The 26,001-nt window shown below is 36.5% G+C and overlaps 1 protein-coding gene across 1 annotated transcript in view; it reads right to left on the bottom strand.

Moving 5' to 3' along the window:
* Positions 1-1,832: 1,832 nt before the first annotated feature.
* The window catches only part of SLC49A4 (solute carrier family 49 member 4), a 98,711-nt gene continuing 74,542 nt past the window's right edge, over positions 1,833-26,001 (bottom strand). The window contains exons 8-9 of the mRNA XM_052638365.1: positions 9,518-9,700; positions 1,833-2,712 (exon numbers count right to left, since the gene is read on the bottom strand). Of these exons, the coding sequence (XP_052494325.1) occupies positions 2,597-2,712; positions 9,518-9,700 (299 nt within the window). The 3' untranslated portion in view covers positions 1,833-2,596. The remainder of the gene's footprint in view (positions 2,713-9,517; positions 9,701-26,001) is intronic.

Here is a 26,001-nt window from a genome sequence, read left to right as displayed (position 1 = left end):
TAACTAGAATTGTGACCTTTGGCAAGGCCCTTTCTCTCTTTGGGACTGTTTCTATAAATTATAAAATGAGTGCTTGGATTAGTAGAGGGTTAAGATTTTTTTAAATTATAAAATTAATTAGGACTCTTTAATGTTTGTTTATAAAGTGCAGAGGTAACAGCTGGTCTTTTGATGCATGTGAGAAATACAAAAAGTAAAAAAAAATTTCTTTTTGAAATACACAGGTTAGAAAATAATGTGTAATCCTCCCCCTACCCCTAGAGCCTTTTGGTGCTCTATCAGGTTTGGTATGTGAAATTTTGATCACTTAAAAAAACTGCTGCAGTTTGTGATTAGAACAATTATCTGCTGGAGGGGTTAAGCAGAAGTAAATGAGACAGACCCATCTCATCTCATTTCACATATGCTAAAAACAGTGATTGGTGCCTGGTACAACAAAAGAATTTAAAATCACCACCCATTTGGGATGTCTTTGAACTAATCAGTCATTTAGGCAACACTTTTTAACATTATTTTTCACTTTGTGTTAAAAATAGAATTAACCATAATTAAAATGCTCTGCATGAGAAGTCTTATAGCTAAATTTTATATAGGAATGCCCTCAAACACAACAGTTCTCACTAAAACCAAAAGCATCATAATTCTTCCCTTGCCTTTCTAGCCTTATTCTAAACAGGAGGGGGTGGTGGTTATTTAGCACCTGGGTCATGGACTGGGTCTTGACTGGCTTTCAGTTATACTGAAGAATTCTGCTTTCCTTTCCTTTTATTTTTAAGAAGAATGACCGAGTTAAAGGGAACTAAGCCTAGCTTTCATAGGTTTTCTTCTCCTCTTTAGCAAGTTCCTTTAGTTCTGGCTGCTGACTTATTAGCAGGGAGGTTATAAAGGGGGATGGTCTAAAGCTGACTGAAGACAGATATTAAATTTGAGGATTTCCTTACTTTCCAGGTTGCACAATTTAGGATCTTAGAAGGCTGGCGGTAACAGTCTCTTCCTCTAGGACGGAGGTGAGTTAATGCATAGGCTTCAACTTACCAAGGGGGAATGGAGGGAGTATATGGGACTATGTGTGACGGTGTGTGTGCACGTGTGCAGGTGAGTCGATCAAATGCTGACCAGGTCCCCTTAACCTAACTTCAGCACCCTGGCTAATGGAAGGAGCTGGCTTACACTCTGCCTGTCCAGGAAAAGACAAATAAAATAGATACTTAGCTGACAAAAACTACTCACATCCTCAAAAAATAATAAATATATATACATATATAGTTGACAATGAAGATACGATTTTAAGTGACAAAAAAGGAGAAGGAATTGGAGGAAGCTGAAAACAATGAAGGTAAAATACTATTTTGGACTTTTTGAGAGAGTATTTGATTTTCTTGCATGAGGAGAAATCATGGAGAGTGTAAATCTGGAGAGTGGTAATACCATAACCCCACCAGAGCATATTACTTTATGTCATAGTGAAATACATGTCTAAGAGCTGTCCAATGGGTGTTATTTTTGAAAAAGCCGTCATTTACAGAAAGAAGGCAGGAAATGGCAAAATACTGCCCCCTCCAATATACTGACTCCATATAGAACTGAATATTTTATACCCTGAATGGAGATACAAGGAAGGAATTCAGAAATCACTCCACAGATGTGAAAGTTTCAAGGCTATAAATTGTTATTTTCAAATAAGGGTTATTTAATAAAATGCAACCCTGGTAAATAACAGCTGGTGCTGGATTTCCCATCCCATGCCACCACACACATATCTGCCCAAAGACACAGGATGTAATGTGGGATTTGTCATTTCATTTTTCACAAAGTGCTAAATCAGAACGGAATTACATTTTTTCATACAGCATTTAATGCAACTATATTAAACATTTAGTCACCTTCAATATAAACATTTAAGAGCCTAGTAGATCAAACTGTATTTCACAGAAACAAGGAGAAGTTAAGATTGAGACACAAAGTATGCGCTCTGAAGTCACTAGAAAGCAGTTGGCCACCATAATTAAGGTGGCCGAAGCTTTCCAATCTAATTACAAATCAGGAGTCATATAAGAAATTGCTTTATTAGAAAAAAAATGTAGTGTACATGTGGCTAGTTTCTATCATTGATACACCTGTTGGCTATTTTACAATTAAAATCTGATACAGGGTTTAAACTTCTTTAGAGGTTAGTGGCATTTCTTCCTCTTCTGATACGTGGCTTAGGGAAGGAGCTATCTTCATGTGATAGGCACCCTTTATTCCTTCTCATAATTACAATGAACCAATCAGTAGCTTAGCACTGGCACAAAACATAGAGGGAATTACCTAGGTAGTGCTTTCTGGGTAAGACCACACTTCTAACCCGACTCTGGCACAGGTTATGTCACTGATACAGTTTTAAATCCACTATTATCACTCAAGTTCCACATTATTATGACCTAGTAGTAATTAAATTAATGTGATCGCCTGTAACCTAACAAAACCTCTGAATGAAGTTTCTCTCTTCTCCTTTTGTTTGTTTGTTTGTTTGTTTTCTGTGCAATTCCAAGCAAATGTGCAGTAGGCAGTGTTGATTTCCAGTCTCCTTCTAAACTCCTTTGAGTCTGTGCTGTTAAACTGAGACAACCACATCAAGATACAGTCTGTCATAGGATTCCCTGAAGCACAGAATGAGAAGGAGACTGAGCAAGCACGACCCGGGAAGGCACCAGTTGAACCAAGACAGCTCTGCAAGACAAAAACATGCGCTTGTAAGCATCCACGTGTCGCCAGCAGAAAGCCACCTGTACGCTGGCTGCAACCTGCTTGCTTTGCATTCAAAAGCACTTAAAATAAGCACTCATAATAAATGTGCCCTGGGATGCCTGAAAACCGGCTTTCAATAAACAGTGACAAATTTGGAGTCTAAATGATGCATGGAATATGTTACAGGGCTTTCCTGTGGGTATTTTTAATCAGCATTGCTTATGACTTTTCATCAGTTTAATCCACCTTGGCTTCAGTGGCAAGACAAAACAAAACAAATCTTACTTCAAAGAAAAAAAAATCAATGCCCTTTAAATGTTAGTTTGTTAATTATATATGAAGTGCCCTCTATCACCATGACTCTTACCCTTGTTTTGAAATATCTGGTGGATTAGACAGACAAACAAAATCACCTAAATTAAGATAAAACTTTTATATTTGGGGGGAAAGACATACCTAACTCTCAGCAAAAAATCATACAGTAACCACAGTAAAACATATTATATATATATAATATGTAAAACATTATAAAATGAATCCTAATTCGACCCTGTGAGATACTACTGAGAATACTGGCTTCTTTCTAGTCTTTTCTTCCTACCAACAGAATGGTTATGTATGATGCCAATTACCAGAAAATTGACAGAAATCACCTAAACAGGCAATTCAAATAACGATGTTTTTGATTTAATGGAATTGAGAATGTGCTTCTTCAAAAATGCTCATTCATGAATTCAGAACTCTCCGACAGGCCAATCTTGGGTCTCTTGTTACCAAATCACACCTGCTGCCCAGCCCACTGTGCTGCTTCCTCTGGCTCCGGGGGGCCATGTATCTGTTCGGCTTCCTTCTATCCCGACCCCTCTGTCAGTCAGTTCTGAAGTTATGGTGTAGAAGTGAGCAGTTTCTTGGGACAAAGAATCTGGTGGTGGTGGTGGTGATGGAGGGTGGGTGGGGTGGTTAACTTCTCTAGTTTAATATCCATTCAGCAATTTCAACTTTAAAAAAAAAGAACAAAAACGAAGGAAATATGTTTCCTAGTACATTTTTTCCTTTGGGCACTGCTATACATTTTATATTTTCCCTCTCTGTTTCTACAGAATGCTAATACTGCCTTAATCTTCAAAAATCATCCAAAAGATTTCTATGCTGCTGCTTTAGATTAATCCATAATTCATATGGCCAAAAGAGCAATTTATGCTCAGGAATGGAAATCAGAAAACTAACCGGTAAGAAAAGGTGCTGTAACACATTTTTCCCCTGGAATATGTTCACGAAAGCAGCCTCCCTAACCTCTCCATTTCTACATTTTAAAAGTCAGACATGCTATTCTACAGCACTCAACAAAGATGTGTATTTCAATGGTATTTTTTACACAAAGCTGGTTTCTGTCCTTTACTTGGATTGACTATAATCTAAATACTCAGAAAGGCTGTGATCTTTGGGATTTTGTCTTTATTCTAATATTGCCTGAAATGGCATACCCAGCATTTTCTGCTTTTATATTAATCAGATAGCCTCTGGATTTCTGACGATAATTTTAACAGGCAAAAAGAAGCAGTGAAAACATAAGAGAAAAAAAGCAGCAAAATAGAGATAACAGCATAGCGTTTATACAAAAAGTGACCATTTCTGACTTTGAGGTCAAATTTAAAATTTGCTTAAAGCAGTAGCTCAGGAAGTACATCACTTGACAAGAAATCTACGTCAAGGACATTTTCTAAACCTTAGAGACTGTATTCATGGGAGCTAGAGTAACACATGTGTAACAACGATCAACTTGTCCTAGCTCTCCTTAAACCTAGAAATTAGTCAAATATGGCCAAAGCAGACCCTTATTTCATCAGCATTGTAAAATGATTCCTTCTACCTAGGTTTAGATGAAATTTCTAGAAATAACTCGAAATTGCTCTTCAGTGCCATGGTTTGTTGGTTGATGTTCACTACTGTGCACACCTGTCACCAAAAAGCCAAGTGCACTCTACAGAGAGTTCATCTGGCTCACCCAACTACCAGTGTTCTGAGAAATTACTGTTTAGAGAAAAGGTCAGGGAGGAAAAATTCTGCATTTTCCACTGAAAACCATTCACATACATCACAGCTAAAGTGGCTCTGATGTGCAGGAAATGGCTTTGCTTAAAAGTTCGACTTGATTTGGCAGGAGTGAAGTGAACTGTGGTTCTCTGAAGTCCAGGGTCATATGACATGATTAAACCAACAGAGTTCTTTTCCGTCAAAACTGTCTTTGTATCTTTTAAAGTGAGCGCGGTTTTCCAACATTCCTGCCCTTTGCCTTTCACTAGAGAGCATATAAATTCCTGCTCCAAGGCTCCTGATTTGCTTCTACATTTCTGCTGGTCCTCAGCCATCTCCTGCGCTGCCGCCTGCGGACTCTCAATTTACAAATTTACAGTGAGACACGTGCTATGTTTCAGGGCTCTGCACAAAATGCCGAGGCTCTATTGGGACTGAACTAATTAGGATGAACCATTCTACTTTTCACCTCATCTTTCCCTGCAGTGATGCCACACTTTCAGTTTCTACCACCTTCAACTTATTTGTCTGATTCCAAATAACTTGGAATAACACACTTTCCAAAACCAGCCTTCTACTTACTTTGTTGATTTAGCCAAAATTATGGTGATTTAACAAAACTGTCTCCACTGTATCTCAAGAGAACCAGCTGACACCATGATTTCACAGTGTAATATTCCCTTCACTCCACATTAGTTACGTAATAGCTTTGACCATCACATTGCGTTTTTATTCTTAGATATAAAATTACTTCTCACTAGTATACACCTGTTGAACCTGTTCTCCTGGTAACCACCAGACAATACCTCCCTCCTCAGCACACAACACAGCCTCAAATTCATGGCTGGCTACTTCAAAATGAAAGACTGGGTTAAAAACCTTTATTGCTTTTAGCCAAAACTTGTTGCAGAGCTTCTAGAACAACAACAAAACCCAGGCAATACAAACTACAGAACAACCTACAAACTATAAAAATAGAACATTAGAATACATTTTAGAGCATCTAAAGAATATAACAGCATTCTCAAATGGATTTTGTATGTGAAGTCATTAGGATAAAACATCACTGTGCTATTTGAAATAACTCACTGAGATTTGCAAAGCAAATATTACAGAAAGCAACTCAGTTTTGCAAATATGATTATATTAAGGAGTAAGTAACGTTTTTTGAAAGTGACCCTGAAAAACGCAAGTCAGACAAACTCTAAGAAATCTTTGACAGGGTCCCAGGTTCCCAAAGCAGAATCAGCACAGAACAGGAAACTCCATGGCCTAGGGCTCCACGTAAGTCAAGTGGCATTGGTATAGAAGCCCATGTGACGTTCATCATCCATGATGGCAATGGCTGTGATCTGCAGGCAAATCAATACTAGAGCCTATCTTGCCAGGCAAAGCACTCTAATGTGGTCCTTTTGGGTTAGTCTGTATGGCTCTGAAAAGCCACATCTGATGTAGTCATCTACCAAATAGCACATGGTGGGAAAACAAAAACTCCCGTCAGGAAGTTTAGTACTGCCTTGAGAAGTGATCTAAAAAACCATCGATCTTTATGATGATTAAAAATCAGACCCTCCAATCATGTAACTAATAGCTGAATTCTGACACATAACTAACTTCTGGGCGAGTTTTTCAAATTTAAAATGACTAAATTATGACATTCAAACTCTGGTTCTAATGGAAGGGAATTTATCATATACAACATTTAGCATACCACGTTGTGGAACTAAAAGTTTAGGAAATAATTTTACATAATTGTTTTCAGATTTGTCATTTCTGTATCATCACATCTAGGCTATAAGGCATGTTGAGTTTTGCTGTGGAACTTCTTGGGAGCAGATTAACTAATCATAAGGGAAAGAATCTCAACAGAGTTTTCATATTTCTAATAACTTTTTAGCCTTAGAAAGTTGTGGAGTGTGGGTTTGTTTGTATTCCTTACACACACTGAAAAATAAGCATATAAAAACATTAAAAAAAATAGAAGCCTAGATGTTTAAATTCCTATCATCACCAGAAAGAAAAAAAAAAATTATCCACAAGGGAAAAAATTTATCCAGAAGGAAAAAAAAAATTTAGTGAGTGCCAGTCATGCCCTGGTCAAAGCTCTTTCACACTGATTTTCTCATTAACTCTAAAATGTCAAAACATACTGAGATTTTTTTTTGTCCTGAAAATCATCCTGTTTGATTAATTTTTACTTAAAGTTTTATTTTTCACAGTAGTCATGGAGTTTAGGCAGAAACCTTTAACATCTATCTATACAGATATGTGTAAGAACATGTGATCAGAAGCCAACTCAAAAGAGGGAAGCTTTCTTCCCCTAGCTAGATAAACCCTCGATCATATCAGTGAGATAGGAATTAACAGAAATGGTGCTGTTTCTAACACTGCCTGTGACAAAGAAACACAAATGTCTGCTTGTATCTGGTCACCAAGAACCTGCAAAACGAGGAATGAGCACTGACTGACATACAGATGCCTGTCTCCACTGAACAAATCGGAAGCTGCCACATGCAGGAACCAGGAGAACGGCAGAGACTCTCTGCTGGCTGAGCGCAATGGTAGGAATGCACTGGCCTCCTCCACAGTCAGACAGCGCAGGAGTGGTTCCTGCCTTAAACTGACCAATAAATACACGTCTCTTATATTCTATAGGTCATGTGCAAGAAGTCTATTAAGGGTAACATGATCTGGCATCTACTGTTGATGTTTTTAAATGCTGGGAAGACTCAGGAATTTCCATTCTATAGGAGAAACCGTGCATGCTCAGCCAGGCTGCAAGGACCACACAGCCCACCTGTGTCTGCAAGCTGGAAAACCATTTCTAAGGGCAACAGCCATCTTTGTCAACTGTGACACTACTGAAGTAGGTTAAAGCTGATAACTTAATAACCGTTAGATGATTCCATTTAGAAAACTAACTGGAGGCAAAGACTTTCCCCTGACACCTGGTGATGGCATTTCCCCTAATGGAAACACACGTTTCCAGGAGGACAGTGAACAGTGGTCTGACTTTATTAAGATCTCCTTCGAAAATATTACTGTCGTTCATAGGGCAAACCAAATGGATATCAGGTTTAGCAAAGCTGAAAACTTCTTTTCCTGAATTACTGATTGACAGAAATGATCTAGTTTATTGTTAATTATATTAAGAAATTAATATAGCATTTGGATTTTGCTGTGAGGTGAAAGTGCTCTGCCAAAAGCTGTCCAAAGCTCAGGGAGATTCTATTTCATCATCTGTTAAAGTTTCAAAAATTTATTTTCCAGTCAAGGATGTTATTGTCGCTATTATTTCAGTTAAAGCCTATGAGGATTCCTGAAAACAATTAGGTTTCTTGAAGTGTCACATTTCAGAGCATTTCTTATATTTGAGTCCTATAAATTAGATTCTTACATGTACAAATTACCCATATTTACTGGTATCTGATAAGTAGTCAAGGAAACAGCAACCAGAAAAAAAAAGGTGGTAATATTCATTTGTTTAAGATGAAATAAAATGGGACAGAAACCTACTAAAAATTAATAAAAGGTTTATATTTACAATTCACAAGTAAAAAATAAAAAATAAGATGTATAGAAGTATAAAATAAGTATAAATCTTTATTTTAAAATGCGAAAAAGAAACCTAGATAATTGGGCCCCGAGTTTGTAAACCAGTGAGACAAAATCTGGACAGCAGAAAAGACAGTATCAGAGAAAGCCAAGCAACTGTAAAGCAGAGTCACTACAAAGCTGCCGACCCCAACACCGTGGGGTCTGCTTTCCACATGCCCAGTGAGCTTTGCAGCTGTCCCTGCAGCAGTTCTTCCCATCCCCTCAAAAGCTATTCATTCTCTCCTTAGGCCCTTCCTCCACTGTCTTCCCACAAGCTCATCATAGATGAACTGGCTTCTAAACAGAAAAGTTGGTCACATCAAGAAGGAACTCTCCCCAAGCAATGTACCAGGCCCAGATGTTTCTGGCAGAGATGTCTGCTTCTAAGGCATGTACACTGCCTTCTCTCCACCTCCTTTGGTCCAAGGCGAACTCCTCCACATGGGTTGAGGACCCTAATCCTTTCTTTTGTGAGGACCTCCCTCTTCTTCAAAGGCATACCCCTGGATTCTAACTTTAACCTTCTTTGCACACTATACCTGCACTGACCAATTCGGCAGCCACATGTAGCAATTAAATGTAATTTACATTAATCAAAATGAAATAAAATGAAAACCCCAGGTTAGTAGCTGCATTAGCTTCATGGGGTTAGCAACTACTGTGCTGACAGCACAAACAGCATCTCTGTAATCATAAAATGTCCATTGGACAAGCTGTCCTATACACTGGATCTGCTCTTTGAGTGACCTATCATTATCCATAAAGCTTTAAACTACATATATATCCCTGACCTTAATTTCAACCTTATGTTAAGACAGTAGAGTCAAAGTAATTTTTTTTAAAGCAAGATATCAGTGGTTCTCAATGAGAAACAGCATGTTAGAATTACCTGGAGGGTTAGGCAGAAATGCTGGGCCCCTGTCCAAGTTAATTAAATCAGAAATTCCAGGTGTGTGCGAGGGGTTAGGGTACATTACATTAGGCTAGGATGCATTTCAAGAAAAGCAACTGAAGATATTTTCTTTTATTAGCATGTGAAAGCGCAAATAAAGTGATTTGCCTTAGAACTCATCACATAATTCTCTATACATCAGCACCACAAACCTCACTCCTAATGGACATATTTAGATAGTAAATGAAGAGTCAAATTTCTTACCTGTGTGATAAAATGTGAGAAAAAACAAAAGTACTCCCATGAACATATTACTTAAAAAAGTGACAACTCCACAAGTAATTCCTTCTGGAACTGGGTAGACAGTTTCCACAAAAAGCTCAAAAAATATAGGTATACTGCTATTCAGGAACACTCCCAGGAGAATACAGGAGGCGTACAATGTCACTAAAATAAAAACACAAACATTTCAGTTTCACAGGAGTGGCAGTGAGTTATATCAGATGGATTTTCTGGTGTCTGTCTCGTAAGTATTGACTCTGGAATTTTACTTCTTCCCAGTGGCAGTTGATGAAGTTGGACAAAGCTTCACACATCTGTCAGCTCTTTGCTCAGGTTTTGGGGAGTATATAGGAAAAAGTTTTATGGCTGGATGATTACCAGTTTATTTGCTTTATCTTTTTGGTGGATTACTCCAAAGCACAAAAACAATTTTAACTGTTACAATTTAAAGGGTTCTTCCCCCTGAGTCACACTCCTGGCATATTGAGGGACAGATAAAATATAGCAACTTAACACAAAGTCTAGACTCATTCTATAATTTTAAAGAAAACTTAAAATCTAAGAAAAGATGTAAGCGACATTAATTATTACTGAAAATTACATATTTTAAGACTGTTTAATAACAGCCTTGAAGCACAAAATAACAGTTATCTACTATGTAATTCCTGGAGAAACACTTAAAATAGAAATAGTCCTCAATTTTAGAATGAGTTTCAGGTCAAGAGTTTTTTAAAAATACATGACTTTTTTGGAACATAGAAAAAAAAATTTCACCTAGAAATGTATAATTAATAGTGGCTGGGATCCCAGATTAGCCTATAAATAGCCTATGAACTCAATCTATAGTGAAAATTTTGAACAAGGCCACTGCTCTTATTCTTAGAGGAATGGTTAGAGAAATGTGCCCCACTCCAAATAATTGTATTAATGCTACTGTCTGCATACAAACCTTCAATAATGTTAATTTGAAGGTGAATACAGAATCAATGGGCTTTCTTGGTAGCTGGTCGGTGAAGACTCTGCCTGCAGTGCTGTAGACCTAGGTTCGATCCCTGGGTTGGGAAGATCCCCTGGAGAAGGAAATAGCAACCTCCTCCAGTATTCTTGCCTGGAAAATCCTATGGACAGAGGAGACTGGTGGGCTACAGATCACAGTGTCACAAGTCAGAAACGACTTAGCGACTAAACCACAGAATCAATGAGGAAAGAAAGACATCCTATTTAGAAACCTAAAACATCTCCCACTGGACTAATAAGTATATCATGTCCACTGATGATAGTGAGTAGCAATTATTTTAACCTTAAAGTTATCAGGAAAATATTTTTAATAAAACTATTTATTAAGAAAAAAATTTCTATTGAGGAACAGAAGAAAGTGAGGGAATTACTCTAAATCTATTATGTATTATTCATAGAACTAATATCAAATTACCAGAATTTACCATACTCAATTGCAATCATTAATAATCCCTAACATTGCTGGAGAAGTTAAAAAAAAATCTGCATCCACTGTTTCCTAACAGCGTTTCTCTGATTAATCTCAACTCATACTTCCTCCTCCAATTACACTGGCCTTTCAGGACTGTAAGATATTTTGCACATTCTACTATCACAAATAGTTGGTGATTGCTTTGGCTTTCTTTGATTAGAAGACATATGGAAATAGAGGACAAAAGGATGATGGTGAATAAAGGACACACTTCTGGCTAAAGTGATGACCAGATTAGACACAGGATTAAATGGGAAGCATCTAATAGATACAGTAAACATACTTAAAACATAATGCAATTTTCAAGAGTTTCTTAAAACCCAACACCTCACGCTTATTGTATGTTTGCTGGACACAGATCACACAAATCAACAACACAGTCTCCTTGCACATGACTCATTAGTGTACATTAGGAAATCTAGAGATGGAACATCACTGGTAGCTTTATAGAAGTGTATTCTATCTAAAAAACACTTTATACTAATTTATGGTAAGTCATGGTAATCAGAGCAGAGACCACTACTGACCCCAAAACAGATAATCCTAGATGGTAAAGATGAAAAAACATTGACTATAACACAGAAAACTATATTCAATATCCTATGATAAACCATAATGGAAAAGAAGATTAAAAAAAGAATGTATATATATTTATAACTGAATCACTTTGCTGTACAGCAGAAATTAACACAACACTGTAAATAAACTATACTTCAATAAAAAATAAATAAATACAATGATAAAACACTGAAATAAGTGATAAGAAAAAGCAAACACTTAAGAACTGAGTGCAACTTCTAAGAAAGAGTTCACAAACCACTAATGGAATTAGCTGTTTTTAGAAAATATGTTTAAAAATAATCCCTTTGACATTTATATTTCTGAAGGAAATATACCCTCACATGCAATTTGTAATCAGGAAAATTAAAGTGTGATAACTGAAAAGTAATCATAATCTATACATAATAAAATAATTGCATGTTGGAAAAGAAACAATGACAAGGTGAAATGAGGACACAGTGAAAGGGGACTGTCAGTATGGAGTCTTGAAAAGAGATTTGATTTTACTGATTTTTATCCAGCATGGTGTGGGAAAAAAAAAGAGGCATGAGATGTCACAGAAAAGTAGAGGCTGGTGAAGCAGGGAATCCTATCTGAAAACCACTGTGAATGGAACTGTAAACAGTTCATCTTCTAGTGGGTAATTTGGGAACATCTATCAAATAATGCACTTACTCTTTGATCCAGGAATTCCACTTCTAGAAATTTATCCTACAGCTATGTAGTACACATATACACAGAACACTCACTGCAATATTGTTTGTAGTATGAAAACATTAAAAATCAGCTTGACGTCCACCAATTGTGAGTTGGTTGTTTAAAAATTTATCAAACATCCAAACAAAGGTATCCTATGCAACCATTAAAAATGAAACAACTGTATTTGCTGATGGTAATGGCAGCAAAAATATATAAAAGAAAAAAGTACAGAAAAGTGTAAGGTATACACACACACACACGTGCGCACACACACACTTATTTATAAATGTATAGAGTTTTCTGGGAAATACCTAAGAAACTGACATTCAGGGTTGGCTCTAGAGAGGGAAGTTGGGGGCCATAGGATGGTAGACATTTTTCACTGTATACCCTTTTCTGCTTTTTTGAACTTAGTTTTTACTATGTGTCTATTTTACCTATTTAATAAAATAAAAAGAGAAATGTCATTGTAAACTAATTAACTGGCAGCTGATCCAACTCCAGTTTATGCAGTTTTGTTGGGTCCCTGACTCAGAAATGGTTATCAGTGTGAGAGCTGACTCACACATCTGATGTCTACATCCAGGAGCCATATAATCCAGCCTTGGTCCAGGATCCTCGACATAAATATTCCCACCTTTTATTAAAATTCTTGTTATATGTAGAATAAGCGGGCTAAGACTGCTGATATAACTTCAGAGGCCAGAAATAAAAAACAAAGCAAGTACGTTCATTCAATTCTCTCATTCTCAGTGTTTGCTTCTTGAATTACTATAAAAATGATGACCATAAGATTGCTTTATGCTAAATGGATTTGTGAAATCACTTGTTATCATAGAAATTAAAGAATCAAAATAATTTACACAGGAAAGGGTTAAATTAAGATCCTCATAATCAGAATGAGCGAAAGCTATCTGTGTCAGGATTGACTTAATATTCTCCCCAGTATTCTGGGACATGCACAAAGTAAAAGCTGATTATTATGAGTCTGAATTTGACTTCCATTTGAATTTTCAGTTTAGAGTCTGGTACAGTATCTTTACACACTAGTTTGGCAGATCCAGTGGGTGAAAGTCATCTATTAAAAGTCAGGCAGACAAGATAATTTGCTGCTCGTCAGAGGGTTCAAACTACATGATCATTAAATATTTCCATGACTTTCTATAGTACTGATACTAAAATTAAAATAAACTGCCTATCAATTAAAAAGTCAAGGTAATTTAGTAGAACAAAACACAATGCTGATGCAGAATTTTTCTCCAAGAAGTTAATAACATTTCATAGGCTTGTAATTTACATTGCCACAAACAAAGACCTGTGTACCACCACATACACTTCAGTTCAGTTCAGTTCAGTCTCTCAGTCGTGTCTGACTCCTTGTGACCCCATGAATCGCAGCACGCCAGGCCTCCCTGTCCATCACCAACTCCCGGAGTTCACTCAGACTCACGACCATCGAGTCAGTGATGCCATCCAGCCATCTCATCCTCTGTCGTCCCCTTCTCCTCCTGCCCCCAATCCCGCCCAGCATCAGAGTCTTTTCCAGTGAGTCAACTCTTCCCAGGAGGTGGCCAAAGTATTGGAGTTTCAGCTTTAGCATCATTCCTTCCAAAGAACACCCAGGACTGATCTCCTTCAGAATGGACTGGTTGGATCTCCTTGCAGTCCAAGGGACATGCAAGAGTCTTCTCCAATACCACAGTTCAAAAGCATCAATTCTTCAGCACTCAGCTTTCTTCACAGTCCAACTCTCACATCCATACATGACCACAGGAAAAACCACAGCCTTGACTAGATGGACCTTTGTTGGCAAAGTAATGTCTCTGCTTTTGGATATGCTATCTAGGTTGGTCATAACTTTCCTTCCAAGGAGTAAGCGTCTTAATTTCATGGCTGCAGTCACCATCTGCAGTGATTTTGGAGCCCAGAAAAATAAAGTCTGACACTGTTTCCACTGTTTCCCCATCTACTTGCCATGACGTGATGAGACCAGATGCCATATCTTAGTTTTCTGAATGTTGAGCTTTAAGCCAACTTTTTCACTCTCCTCTTTCACTTTCATCAGGGGGCTTTTTAGTTCCTCTTCACTTTCTGCCATAAGCGTGGTGTCATCTGCATATCTGAGGTTATTGATATTTCTCCTGGCAATCTTGATTCCAGCTTGTGTTTCTTCCAGCCCAGCGTTTCTCATGATGTACTCTGCATATAAGTTAAATAAGCAGGGTGACAATATACAGCCTTGACATACTCCTTTTCCTATTTGGAACCAGTCTGTTGTGCCATGTCCAGTTCTAACTGTTGCTTCCTGACCTGCATATAGGTTTCTCAAGAGGCAGGTCAGGTGGTCTGGTATTCCCATCTCTTTCAGGATTTTCCAGTTTATTGTGATCCCACTTAAATGGATGTTTTTCAAGAATATGAAGATCATAACCCTGAAAGAACTCTTCTCTCCACCCATTTCCAATGACAAACTAAATTACTAGACTTTTGGGAAGTAAAACTATGTATGAATACATTTTTATTAGTCAATACACTCAAACCTTAGGTGATTAGCAGTTATAAAACAAATCATAAAATTTCAGAGAAGAACTATTTCTATGGAACACTTAAGATTCTCAAGATATCATCAAAAACAGTAACAACTTCAAATCTTGGATTTATATAATTTTTGAAACACCTTTTAAAACTGCTTTTAAATATACTGTCATATTTGACCATCCTATTAACTCTTCGAGGCAGGTAAAGTAAGATAAAGTAACTGAAGTTCTGAGAGTCAAAATGATTCTTTACAGAATGAGCCACCAGGGAGGCCCAATGTTAGGTTAGCAGTGTTAATAACAATAGTATAATTAAATCTACAGAATCAAGTGTACTTCCCACCAAGCCACTGTATCAGACTGAAAAAAGTAGTTTTTTTTTATTTCTTTTATCCAATGGTACTGACACAAAAGGAATGCGTCTCAAATCTGTATTCCACACAAAAAGCTGAAAGTGACTGCACAGAAGACAGATAACAGAATCAAAAACAGAGCACCAAAAGGTCACAGGCAAAAACAATGAACTTTAATCATGATAAATGTAAAATGGGCTCAAGAATTATTGCTTAGGTATATAAAAGGGAAAACTTAGCTTAAGCTTTTCTGCAAAATCATTTATCAAGTGCCTTGTATATGGAAGCAGCTATGCTGAAACAGTAAATAGGACACTAACCTCAAATCATTCCTAATCTAAAGGAATATGACAGACACCTATGGGCTCAGCAGCCATTTATACACACAGCATTAAGATAATTCTACTTCATTCTCTTTAAAAGAAGCAAAAAAGGCATAGAGAAGCCACAGCCTCCTAAAATTAGGTTCCAAGTGCAGCCACGGACAGAGGAGCCTGGTGGGCTCCAGTCTACAGGGTCACAAAAGAGTTGGACACAGCTAAAAGGACTAAACAACAGTAAAAGCAGCAGGGAAAGTGCTAAATTCTAGTAATACTGTTTAAGCAGGGTCCCAACAAGCTATGGTAGGTTTAGAAGACAGGCACTATGCTGGTTAGTGGTATGGAATCCACGTGTGAGGAAAGGTGATGAGAACTGGGGAATGTTTAGATTAATGGCTAATGGAGACATGACCGGTATCTTCAAGTGTTCTGAAAGCTGCCAATGGAAGAGGAACGTGGCCAAGTTGCTCTGTGGGAGATGTGTTGCTCCAAGTGAGTTACAGCTTGATATCAAGAAAATTTCCTAGGATCCAGAGCGGATTAACAAGGGAGGTTTTCAAGCAGCTAACCCAACTCAATACCAGAAAAACAACTCAATCAAAAAGTGGGCAGAAGACCTAAACAGACATTTCTCCGAAGAACACATACCAATAGATAATAAACACATGAAAAGATGCTCAACATAGCTATTTATTAGAGAACTGCAAATCAAAACTACAATGAGATATTCAGTTCAGTTCAGTTCAGTCGCTCAGTCGTATCCAACTCTTTGCGACCCCATGAATCGCAGCACGCCAGGCCTCTCTGTCCATCACCAACTCCAGGAGTTCACTCAGACTCACGTCCATCGAGTCACTGATGCCATCCAGCCATCTCATCCTCTGTCGTCCCCTTCTCCTCCTGCCCCCAGTCCCTCCCAGCATCAAAGTCTTCTCACACTGATTAGAATGGCCATCATCAAAAAATCTGCAAACAATAAAAGCTGGAGAGTGCGGAGAAAAGGGAACCTTTTTGCACTGTTGGTGGGAATATAAATTGATGCAGCCACTATGGAGGACAGCATGGAGATTCCTTAAAAAACTAGGAATAAAACTATCATCTGACCCAACAATCCCACTACTGGGCATATACCCTGAGAAAATCATAACTGAAAAAGACACATGGACACCAATGTTCACTGCAGCACTATTTACAATAGCTAGGACATGGAAGCAACCTGGATGTCCACTGACAGATGAATGGATGAAGAAGCCGTGGTGTGTGTGTATATATATATATATATATATATATATATACATACATATAGTGGAATATTACTCAGCCATAAAAAGGAATGCATTTGAGTCAGTTCTAATGAGGTAGATGAACACAGAGTCTATTATACAGAGTAAAGTAAATCAGAAAGAGAAAAATAAATATCATATATTAACACATATATATGGACTCTAGAAAGATGGTACTGATGAACCTATTTGCAGGGCAGCATGGAGACACGGACATAGAGGACAGACTTGTGGACCCAGTTGGGGAGGAAAGGGTGAGATGAATGGAGGGAGCGGCACGGAAACATATACACTATCATATGTAAAACAGACAGCCAGTGGGAGTTTGCTGTGTGAGTCAGGGAGCTCAGACTGGGGCTCTGTGACAATCTAGAGGGGTGGGATGGGGTGGAGGTGGGAGGGAGGGTCAAGAAGGAGGGGACATACGTATACCTATGGCTGATTCATGTTGATGTATGGCAGAAACCAACACAATACTGCAATTATCCTTCAATTAAAAATAAATTTTTTAAAAGGGAGGTTTTCATTAAAGTTGTGGTCATATGAACATATATCTGGGTTGTAATGAAAGAGCTCATTTATTGAATAAGTTATATCAGATGATGACTAAGGTTAATTTAAGCAGATCAATAACAAATTTAGATACGTGCAGGTAGAAAGCTTAACTAGGATGTTAAAAACAAAATCTTAAAGGTGCTTCATAGAGGATAATAACAAATTTTTTTACAGTTTTATTAAGAAGCATTATAAACATGAAACAAGGATTATAAAATAACAATATTTTTATCATAAAAATTATTTTAAGGATTAGAGTCAAGAAATTTCCCTAAAGAGTAGGTTTATTAACATTAATACACTTTATTGGACAAATTTTTAATATTGTGCATATGGACTGAATTTTTACTTCATGATAAAAGTTAGGAAACTTAACTAGGAATTATTATTGATGAGACCTTTATTAAAAATATTTATAAAAACTAAAACTTGACATTGAAGTGAAAATACTGCTTTTGGAAATAAAGATATATATGTAAAGACACATGGTAAACATTCAAAAGCTTGCTAACTACTGTTCCTCACACATTTTGAGCATATTGAATATATAGAATACATATGTATGTTTATATATACACACATACTAATACACATCTCTGTATCACTGACCTGTGTCTTTCAACTCAGCCTCACATTTTCTTCCTGAAAATGACTGCTGCGGCCTTAATGACCTATCACTAATTTAAACTGCAATACATGAAAGGGTTTCAAAACAGGAGGGGGCACATTTTGCTGCAGTATTCATTCACGGTGATGGTTTCCTTTCTGCATGTCATTAATTTGTGAGTGTCTCTCATGTAGACCCTTTGTTGGCAGAATTCAGTCCTATAAAGACTGACTGTTATGTTTACAGTCCCTTAAGGCTGGAAAGCATAGTTATTATCTTGCAGAAATGAAGCACAACTAATAATCCTCTGAAACAGTGGGCCCAGAGTAGACTGGTTGAGAAATGAGACATCCTAGGTTGAGGTTTATCAGCAACTTTTAAGCTCCCAAAGAATGATGTATGGTTCTGCAGAAGGCAATGTACTATTATATCATGGAACATTTACCATCTGGTCAAACCCTCCACCTTCAAGAAACACAGGTTCTACCTGAAGACTTGTTTCCCTTGAAAATCTCCATGGATGAATATTACAAGACCTTCTTCAGTAAGAAGCATTTCGCTGAGCCTTTCATAAATCTATTCTCGTCTTTTAATCCCTGTTTTATTTTTGTCCCTTAATCAGTTACGAACATGAGTAATTCACTTTTAGTTCATAAAACTGAAAATAATAATTGACTACTTAGCCTTCTTTCTTTAAAGCTTAAAATCTCTAATTTCCTTAATAATGTGCATTTCTTTAATTATGCTCGTCACCCTTGTCTGAGTTTTCTCATTTCCCCTCATTTTTGGGCAAGTGTTTGTTTTTATCTCTTTGCATGCTATTAAAATGGGACATAATTATCTTAACAAAGGTAAAATACATGAAAATATATTAAGAGGATTACTCTCTAGTCAATACATTTCACGTGATTTTCAATACAAACTTTATTCACTTACCATTTGAAATCAGCTTTTAGTGGGCTACTACCCTAAAGGGGCCCCCCTACCCATTATCACCCCCCGGGCATTCTAGGAACTTGCATTAAAGAACCTCTCCCAAAGCATCTTCTGTTAAACAGTTAAATTACATTGTTTCAACAACTCAACACCAAAGTGCTAACATTTTTCAAAATGTCCTTTTCAAAGTACTCATCTGTTCAGTGAAAATGACATGTGAATTGTGGCTAGCAAGGCTAGACATTTCTCAGATACGGTGAATAATATATTTTCATAGTTTTGTTTTAGCATAAGAGTCAAGATTTTGAAACTCGTCTAATCATGAGTTTATTTATTTCCCTATTACAGCTAATTCAATTAATGAAGACATAATACAATATTAAATATTGAGTTTCCCTACAGAAATATTAGAAGCATACCACTGAGAACCTTCAAGAAGATGTTTGTACACATATGAAAATAGTATACCTTGAGATAGTATGGAATAATCTAGTTTTTCTTCTGAAGAGATGGCAACAGTAATATCAAGATCAGTGAACTACAAAAAAATTGCATTAGAAGGTTCTAGCAGTAGTAGAACTTATAACACGTGGGTTGAACAAAATTAATAGCTTTTATTATGTTGTTGTAATTAAGGTGTATATTTTCAAATACTTTTCATGCAGATTCTTCTGATTTATAAAAAGTAATAGTAGAAATAATAATTTTGCTAGAAATTGGAAAAAGACTAGACATTTTCCTGATTAAAAAAAGAATGACTCTGGTTAAAAAAAAGAAACATGAATTTCCCATCACTGACTTGAAATATCAGCCTAAAGGTCTAGATGTGTCTATAATTAGATTTTGTACTAAGTTCCCTTTCATCAAAACTTTTTACTTAAAAGGAATTAGGTCAGACTTTTACAAAGGCAGTAAGAAAGAGTATCTGTGACAGATTTATTCAAATTCTCCATTGTTCTATTAAAATGTGCCCTTTGACCTTCCTATAGCTAGTGCTGAATAATAAAGAGTGGCCAAGCTTCCTGACTATTACTGGCAATAAGTCATACCTATTGAGGTTCAAAATGGAGATAAAATATACTTCATTCATTCATTCATTCACTCATTCACTCATTATTCAGGGCTTGTGCTAGGTACTAGGGTGGCGCTGGGGTCAGAATTTATAAGGCAAAAGTCCATGCTCCATATTTCCAGGCTGATATGAAGATAAGACATATATTCAAGTAATTACTAATTGGTAAGTATCAGGGAAAGAGAAAACAATACTCTGATAATTCAGAGAATGTATGTGAACCAATCTAGACCTTAATCCAGTGTATTTATAAGTTAAAAATGTATCATTCGGGAGCTTCTAAGTGACATTAATAAACTGACATTTGAAAACAGGAGAATTTGTGAATTCAGTGCTTAGGACATCTACCTCAAACTCAATTTCTCAATTCTAGCCTTGGTTTATTTCAGAATTCTGCTTTCCTTTCTGTCCAACATAATTATTTTTAAGGACAGAATGGGAAAATAAGTCTTGACTGGGATCAATTACATCAATTTCCTTTAAAGATTAAAAAAGATGCATAGTTTTCAAATATATTAATAAATATGCTTTCTGAGCATATTTATATGTAAAGTAAAACAAGCTCATTGTTACAAGTCCAGACAAAAAAAGGAGGTAAAAACTAAATTTATAATGCTGCCATCCAAAGATTAAACTGTTAATTTTATCAGGTCAAATAGAAAATATAGGCGATTCAATGAACATACTATCTTATAATGAATATTCTACACTTAATTCAAGCAAGAAAGTCTGTTCATCATGTACTCACGACTGTGTTCTTGTGAAATCTAACAGATGCATACTTGACATACAGTATCACAAAAAACTTTTGAGTGTAATGCCATGAACAAGAACTGTAAACTAAAACTGTTCCACCAGAATGCTGAATAACTGCTAAATCTGAAACTACACCAGAATGAAAAATATATTTCTGGCTCAGAATACTTGCCAAAACTGCTCAAAACTCTAATGAAGGAATGTTAGTATATTAAAAGTGTGAAGTATCCAAAAAAGATTACTCTGGACAACTGGGATTTAGAGGCAAAAAAATAAACATTGAAAAGAGGGAATACTAGCAGGATGTAAAGAGCAGAGCTTTCCAATCTTCCTTCTCAGCACCATTTGTATCTCAGTAATTTTTTAGTGTTGCCTCAAAGTCAAAGAAAATAGCTAAGAATTCTGTTGATTACATGGTTCAGTTCAGTTCAGTTCAGTCACTCAGTCATGTCTGAGTCTTTGCGACCCCATGAACCTCAGCACGCCAGGCCTCCCTGTCCATCTAGGCTCAAACAATTTAATAAAAATATATATATGTCTTAATAATGTAGTGGCCATTAAAAAATAATATCCACTATTAAAAGAAATGGATTTTTATTTCATTTTTAAATAGCCACAGCTGGGTTGGTACAGTTTGGTAGTGCTGGGTATATCTTTTCCCACTGCCCTATTGTCACTATACTCACTCCTAAATAAATGGTTGTCTTTGTAAGATTTGATGCCTCTGACGTGCAAACTTCTGATCTTTTTATTACAGAGCATGTAAATCCAACTTGGGATATATAATATACATTAATTACATGCAGCCAAAAGGAATCATCCTCTTATGGATGGAGTCTCACGGAATGTCCATGCCACTGGGTAACAGGTCCCCATAGAGCCACTCTCAGACTCTCCTATATTCCTATCCATATAAGTGCTTGTTACATTAAATAAGCCTACAGTCTACCTTTATAACAAATAATCCCATAATTAAACATATAATCCAAAAAGTGGCTGAATATTACTTTCAAATGGAATAAAAACATGCATTTTAAACAATCTTTTGTTAAAGTAAAAAAGCAATAACAGAGCCCTCTTGGCTTATAAAATAATCTGTCAAAGTAATTCTAAAAAGATCCTGTGGCAGGCAGAATAATGTCCTCTCCTTCCCCTAAAAGATATTCACGTGTGAGATCCTGGAATTTGTGAATATGTTAAACATGGCAAAAAAGGATTCAGGCTGCAGATGGAATTAAGGATACTAATCAGCTGACTTTAAGTAAACCCAATGTAATCACAAGGATCCTTAAAAGTGGAAGGAGGCAGAATATAATGTTCAGAGGGAAGGAAGGAACAAATGATGAAGGAAGGAAGGATTTGTAGGGAAGAAACAGAAGATGCAGTATGATGACTTGACCTGCTATTGCTAGCTTTACAGACTGAGGAAGGGACCACAGACCAAGGAATGTGGGCAGCCTCTAGAAGTTAGAGAAGGCAAGGAAACAAATTCTTCCCTAAAGTCTGCCCACATTTTGACTTTAGCCTAGTGAGATTCAAGTTCACTTCTAACCTACACAAATGTAAGATAATAAATTTGTGTTGTTTTTTTTTTAAGTCACTACATTTGCGGTATGGTTTTTCCAGTAGTTACGTATGGATATGAGAGCTGGACCATAAAGAAGGCTGAAGGCCAAAAAATTGACACTTTTGAACTATGGTGCTGGAGAAGACTCTTGAGAGTCCCTTGGACTGCAAGGAGATCAAACCAGTCAATCCTAAAGGAAATCAACCCTGAGTATTCATTGGAAGGTCTGATGCTGAAGCTGAAGTTCTAATACTTTGGCCAGCTGATGTGAAAAGTTGACTCACTGGAAAGGACCCTGATGCTGGGGGAAATTGAGGGCAAGAGGAGAAGGAGCGACAGAGGATAAGATGCTTGGGTGGCATCACTGAATCAATGTACATGAGTGTGAGGAAACGCAGGGAGTTAGTGATGGACAGAGAAGCCTGGAATGCTGCTGTTCATGGGGTCACAAAGAGTCAGACGTGACTTAGCGACTGAACAACAACGTTTGTGGTAACTTATTAATAGCAGCCACGGAAAGATTAATATAGATTCCCAAATGATACTAATAACAATCAGAAACGACTGCAGTTATAAATGTTTCAGGTCAACTGGATGAGCTAATGATATGTAAATTGCCAATATTGTATTCCTTGGCTAACCTCACCAAGAAAAAAAAGAGAGAGGACTCAAATAAATAAAATCAGAAATGAAAGAAAATCATAAATAAAATGATGTTATAATTGATATCAGAAACACAAAGGATAAGAGACTACTATGATACAATTATATGCCAACAAAATAGACAACCTAGAAGAAATGGGTAAATTCCTAGAAATATACAACCTACAAAGCCTGAATCATGATGAAACAGAAAATCTGAACAGATCAGTTGCTAGCAAAAAAGACTGGATCAATAATCAAAAACCTCTCAACAAACAAAAGTCCATGACCAAAAGCCTTCACTAGTAAATTCTACCAAACTTTCAAAGGAGAACTAACACAATTCCTTTTCAAACTCTTCCAAAAAATAGAAGAGGGGGAAATTTCTAAACACATTTTAAAAGGCCAACATCACCCTGATACCAAAACCAAACAAGGATGACACAAAAAAAGAAAATTACAGACCAATATTCTTGCTGAATATAGATGAAAAAACTCTCAACAAAATATTAGTAAACCAAATTTAACAATAAATTAAAATGATCATAAACCATGATCAAGTAGGATTTATTCGAAGACTGGTTCAACACCTGCAAACTAGTTAATGTTAACCACCATGTTAACAAAATGAAGAGTGAAAAACCATGTGGTCATCTTGATAGAGAGAGAAAATGCACTTGACAAAATTCAATAGCCATTTATGATAAAAACTCTTAACAAAGAGGCTATAGAGGGAATGTATCTCAACATAACAAAGGCTATATATGACAAGATCACAGTTAACATCATACTCAATGGTAAAAAGCTGAAAGTTTTTCCTCTAAGATTAGGAACAAGACAAGGATGCCCACTCTCCCCACTTTTACTCAACATAGTATTTGGAGGTCCTAGTCACAGCAATTGGGCAAGGGAAAAAAAAAGGCATCCAAACAGGGAAGGAAGAGCAAAACTGACACTGTTTGGAGATGACAAGATATTATACATAGAAAATCCTGAAGATGCCATCTAAAAACTGTTAGAACTAATAAATTTAGTAAAAGTGTAGGCTACAAGATCAACACAAAATCATGCATTTCTCTATACTAGTAATAAACTATTTGAAAGAGAAACGAGGAAAAAAATCCCATTTCCAATTATAACAAAAGAATAAAATATCTAGGAATAAGTTTAACCAAGGAGGTGAAAGGTCTGTATACTGAAAACTGCTGCTGCTGCTGCTGCTACTTCAGTCGTGTACATGACATTAATTAAAGAAACTGAAGAAGACACAAATAAGTGGACAGATAGTCCATGCTCATAGATTGGAAGAATAACTATTGATAAAACATCCATACTACCCAAAGCAATGTACAGATTCAATGCAATAGCTATCAAACCTCCAATAGTAATTTTTATAGTCTAAATAGAAGAAACAATCCTAAAATTTGAGGAACCACAGAAGACCCTGGATAGCTAAAGCAATCTTGTAAAAAGGAACAAAACTGGAGGCGTCACATGTCCTAATTTCAAACTATATAACAAAGCTAGAGTAATTAAATAGTATGGTACCGGCATAAAAATACAGACACAGAACAGTGGAACAAAACAGAGGGCCCAGAATAAAACCTGTACACTTACAGTCAGTTAGTTTACAACAAAAAAGCCAGGAATATACAATGGGGAAGAACAGCCTCTTCAATAAATGATATTTGGAAAATGGTACAACCACATGCAAAAGAATGAAATTGGATCACTATCTTACACCATATGCAAAAATTAACACAAAATGAATCAGAGACTTGAATCCATAAAACCTTGAAATCATAACTTGAATCCATAAGACCTGAAACCACAAAACTCCTGGAATATAAAAGAGACAGTAAGCTCCTTGACACAGGGCTTGGCAATAATTTTTTGCTTCTGACACCAAAAGAACAACAGTGAAAATTAACAACTGAGACTACATCAAATTAAAAAGCTCCTGTACAGCAAAGGAAGCTATCAACAAATGAAAAGGCAACCTACTGAATGGAAGAAAATAACTGCAAACCATTTATCTGATAAGGGGCTAATATCTAAAATACACTAAGAATTCATACATTTCAGTACTAAAAAGCAAACAATGCAATAAAAAATGGGCAGAAGATCTGAATACCCATTTTTCCAAAGAAGACATACAGATGGCCAACAGACACGTAAAAGAAACTCAGTATCATTAATCATCAGAGAAACATGAATCAAAAATCACAATGAGATATCACTCCACACCTGTCACAATGGCTATCACCAATAAGACAAGAAATAACAAGTGTTGGGAAAAAAGCAAACTCTTGTGTACTGTTGGTGGGGAAGCAAATTAGTGCAGCCACTATGGAAAATACTACTTAGGTTCCTCAAAAAACTAAAATTAGAACTACCATTTGATTCAGCAATCTCATTTCTTATCTGAGGAAGTGAAACCATTAGCTCAAAAGGATATCCACACCCCCATGTTCATTGCAGCATTAATTACTGCAGCCAACATATGGAAGCAACCTAATCCTAACAACGGGTAAATTGTGGAATATATATGCAATAAATAGAATACTACTCAGGCATAAAGAACAAAATCTTGCCATCTGTGACATGTTTTGATCTTGAGGATATTATGCTAAGTGAAGTAAGTCAGATACAGAAAGACGAATACTGTATGATCTCTCTTACATGTGGAATTAAAAACAAACAAAAAAATAAAAACCAAACAAAAACCAAGCTCATAGAAACAGAGAACAGATTGGTGGCTGCAAGAGGTCAGGGGTAGGGGAAATAGTGAACTTTTTTATTTCTTTCTGTTTTTAGTTTATATAGATTGAATAAAAAATTTTTAAAAGCCTAAATAAAAAATAAACCTATAGTTGCTCATTAAAAGAATTTTACTGGTGTGTACTTGAAACATAGCTTTTGGCCTTTCTTCATTTTCCTTCCTGTTTAACAATGATGTAATGGCTTTACAGAAGATAAAAATTTCTGTATTATGCTCTGATATGATTTTCCAAGCTATGTAAGCTTAGGCAAAATATTATACATTTCCATATGCAAAATACCAAAGGGAATATTTTCAGTTCCTTCTT

The sequence above is a fragment of the Budorcas taxicolor genome, chromosome 1 (assembly GCF_023091745.1).
Source record: "Budorcas taxicolor isolate Tak-1 chromosome 1, Takin1.1, whole genome shotgun sequence".
Lineage (NCBI taxonomy): Eukaryota > Metazoa > Chordata > Mammalia > Artiodactyla > Bovidae > Budorcas > Budorcas taxicolor.
Note: the sequence above shows the minus strand (reverse complement) of the source record. Positions and strands in the feature narration are given on the sequence as shown.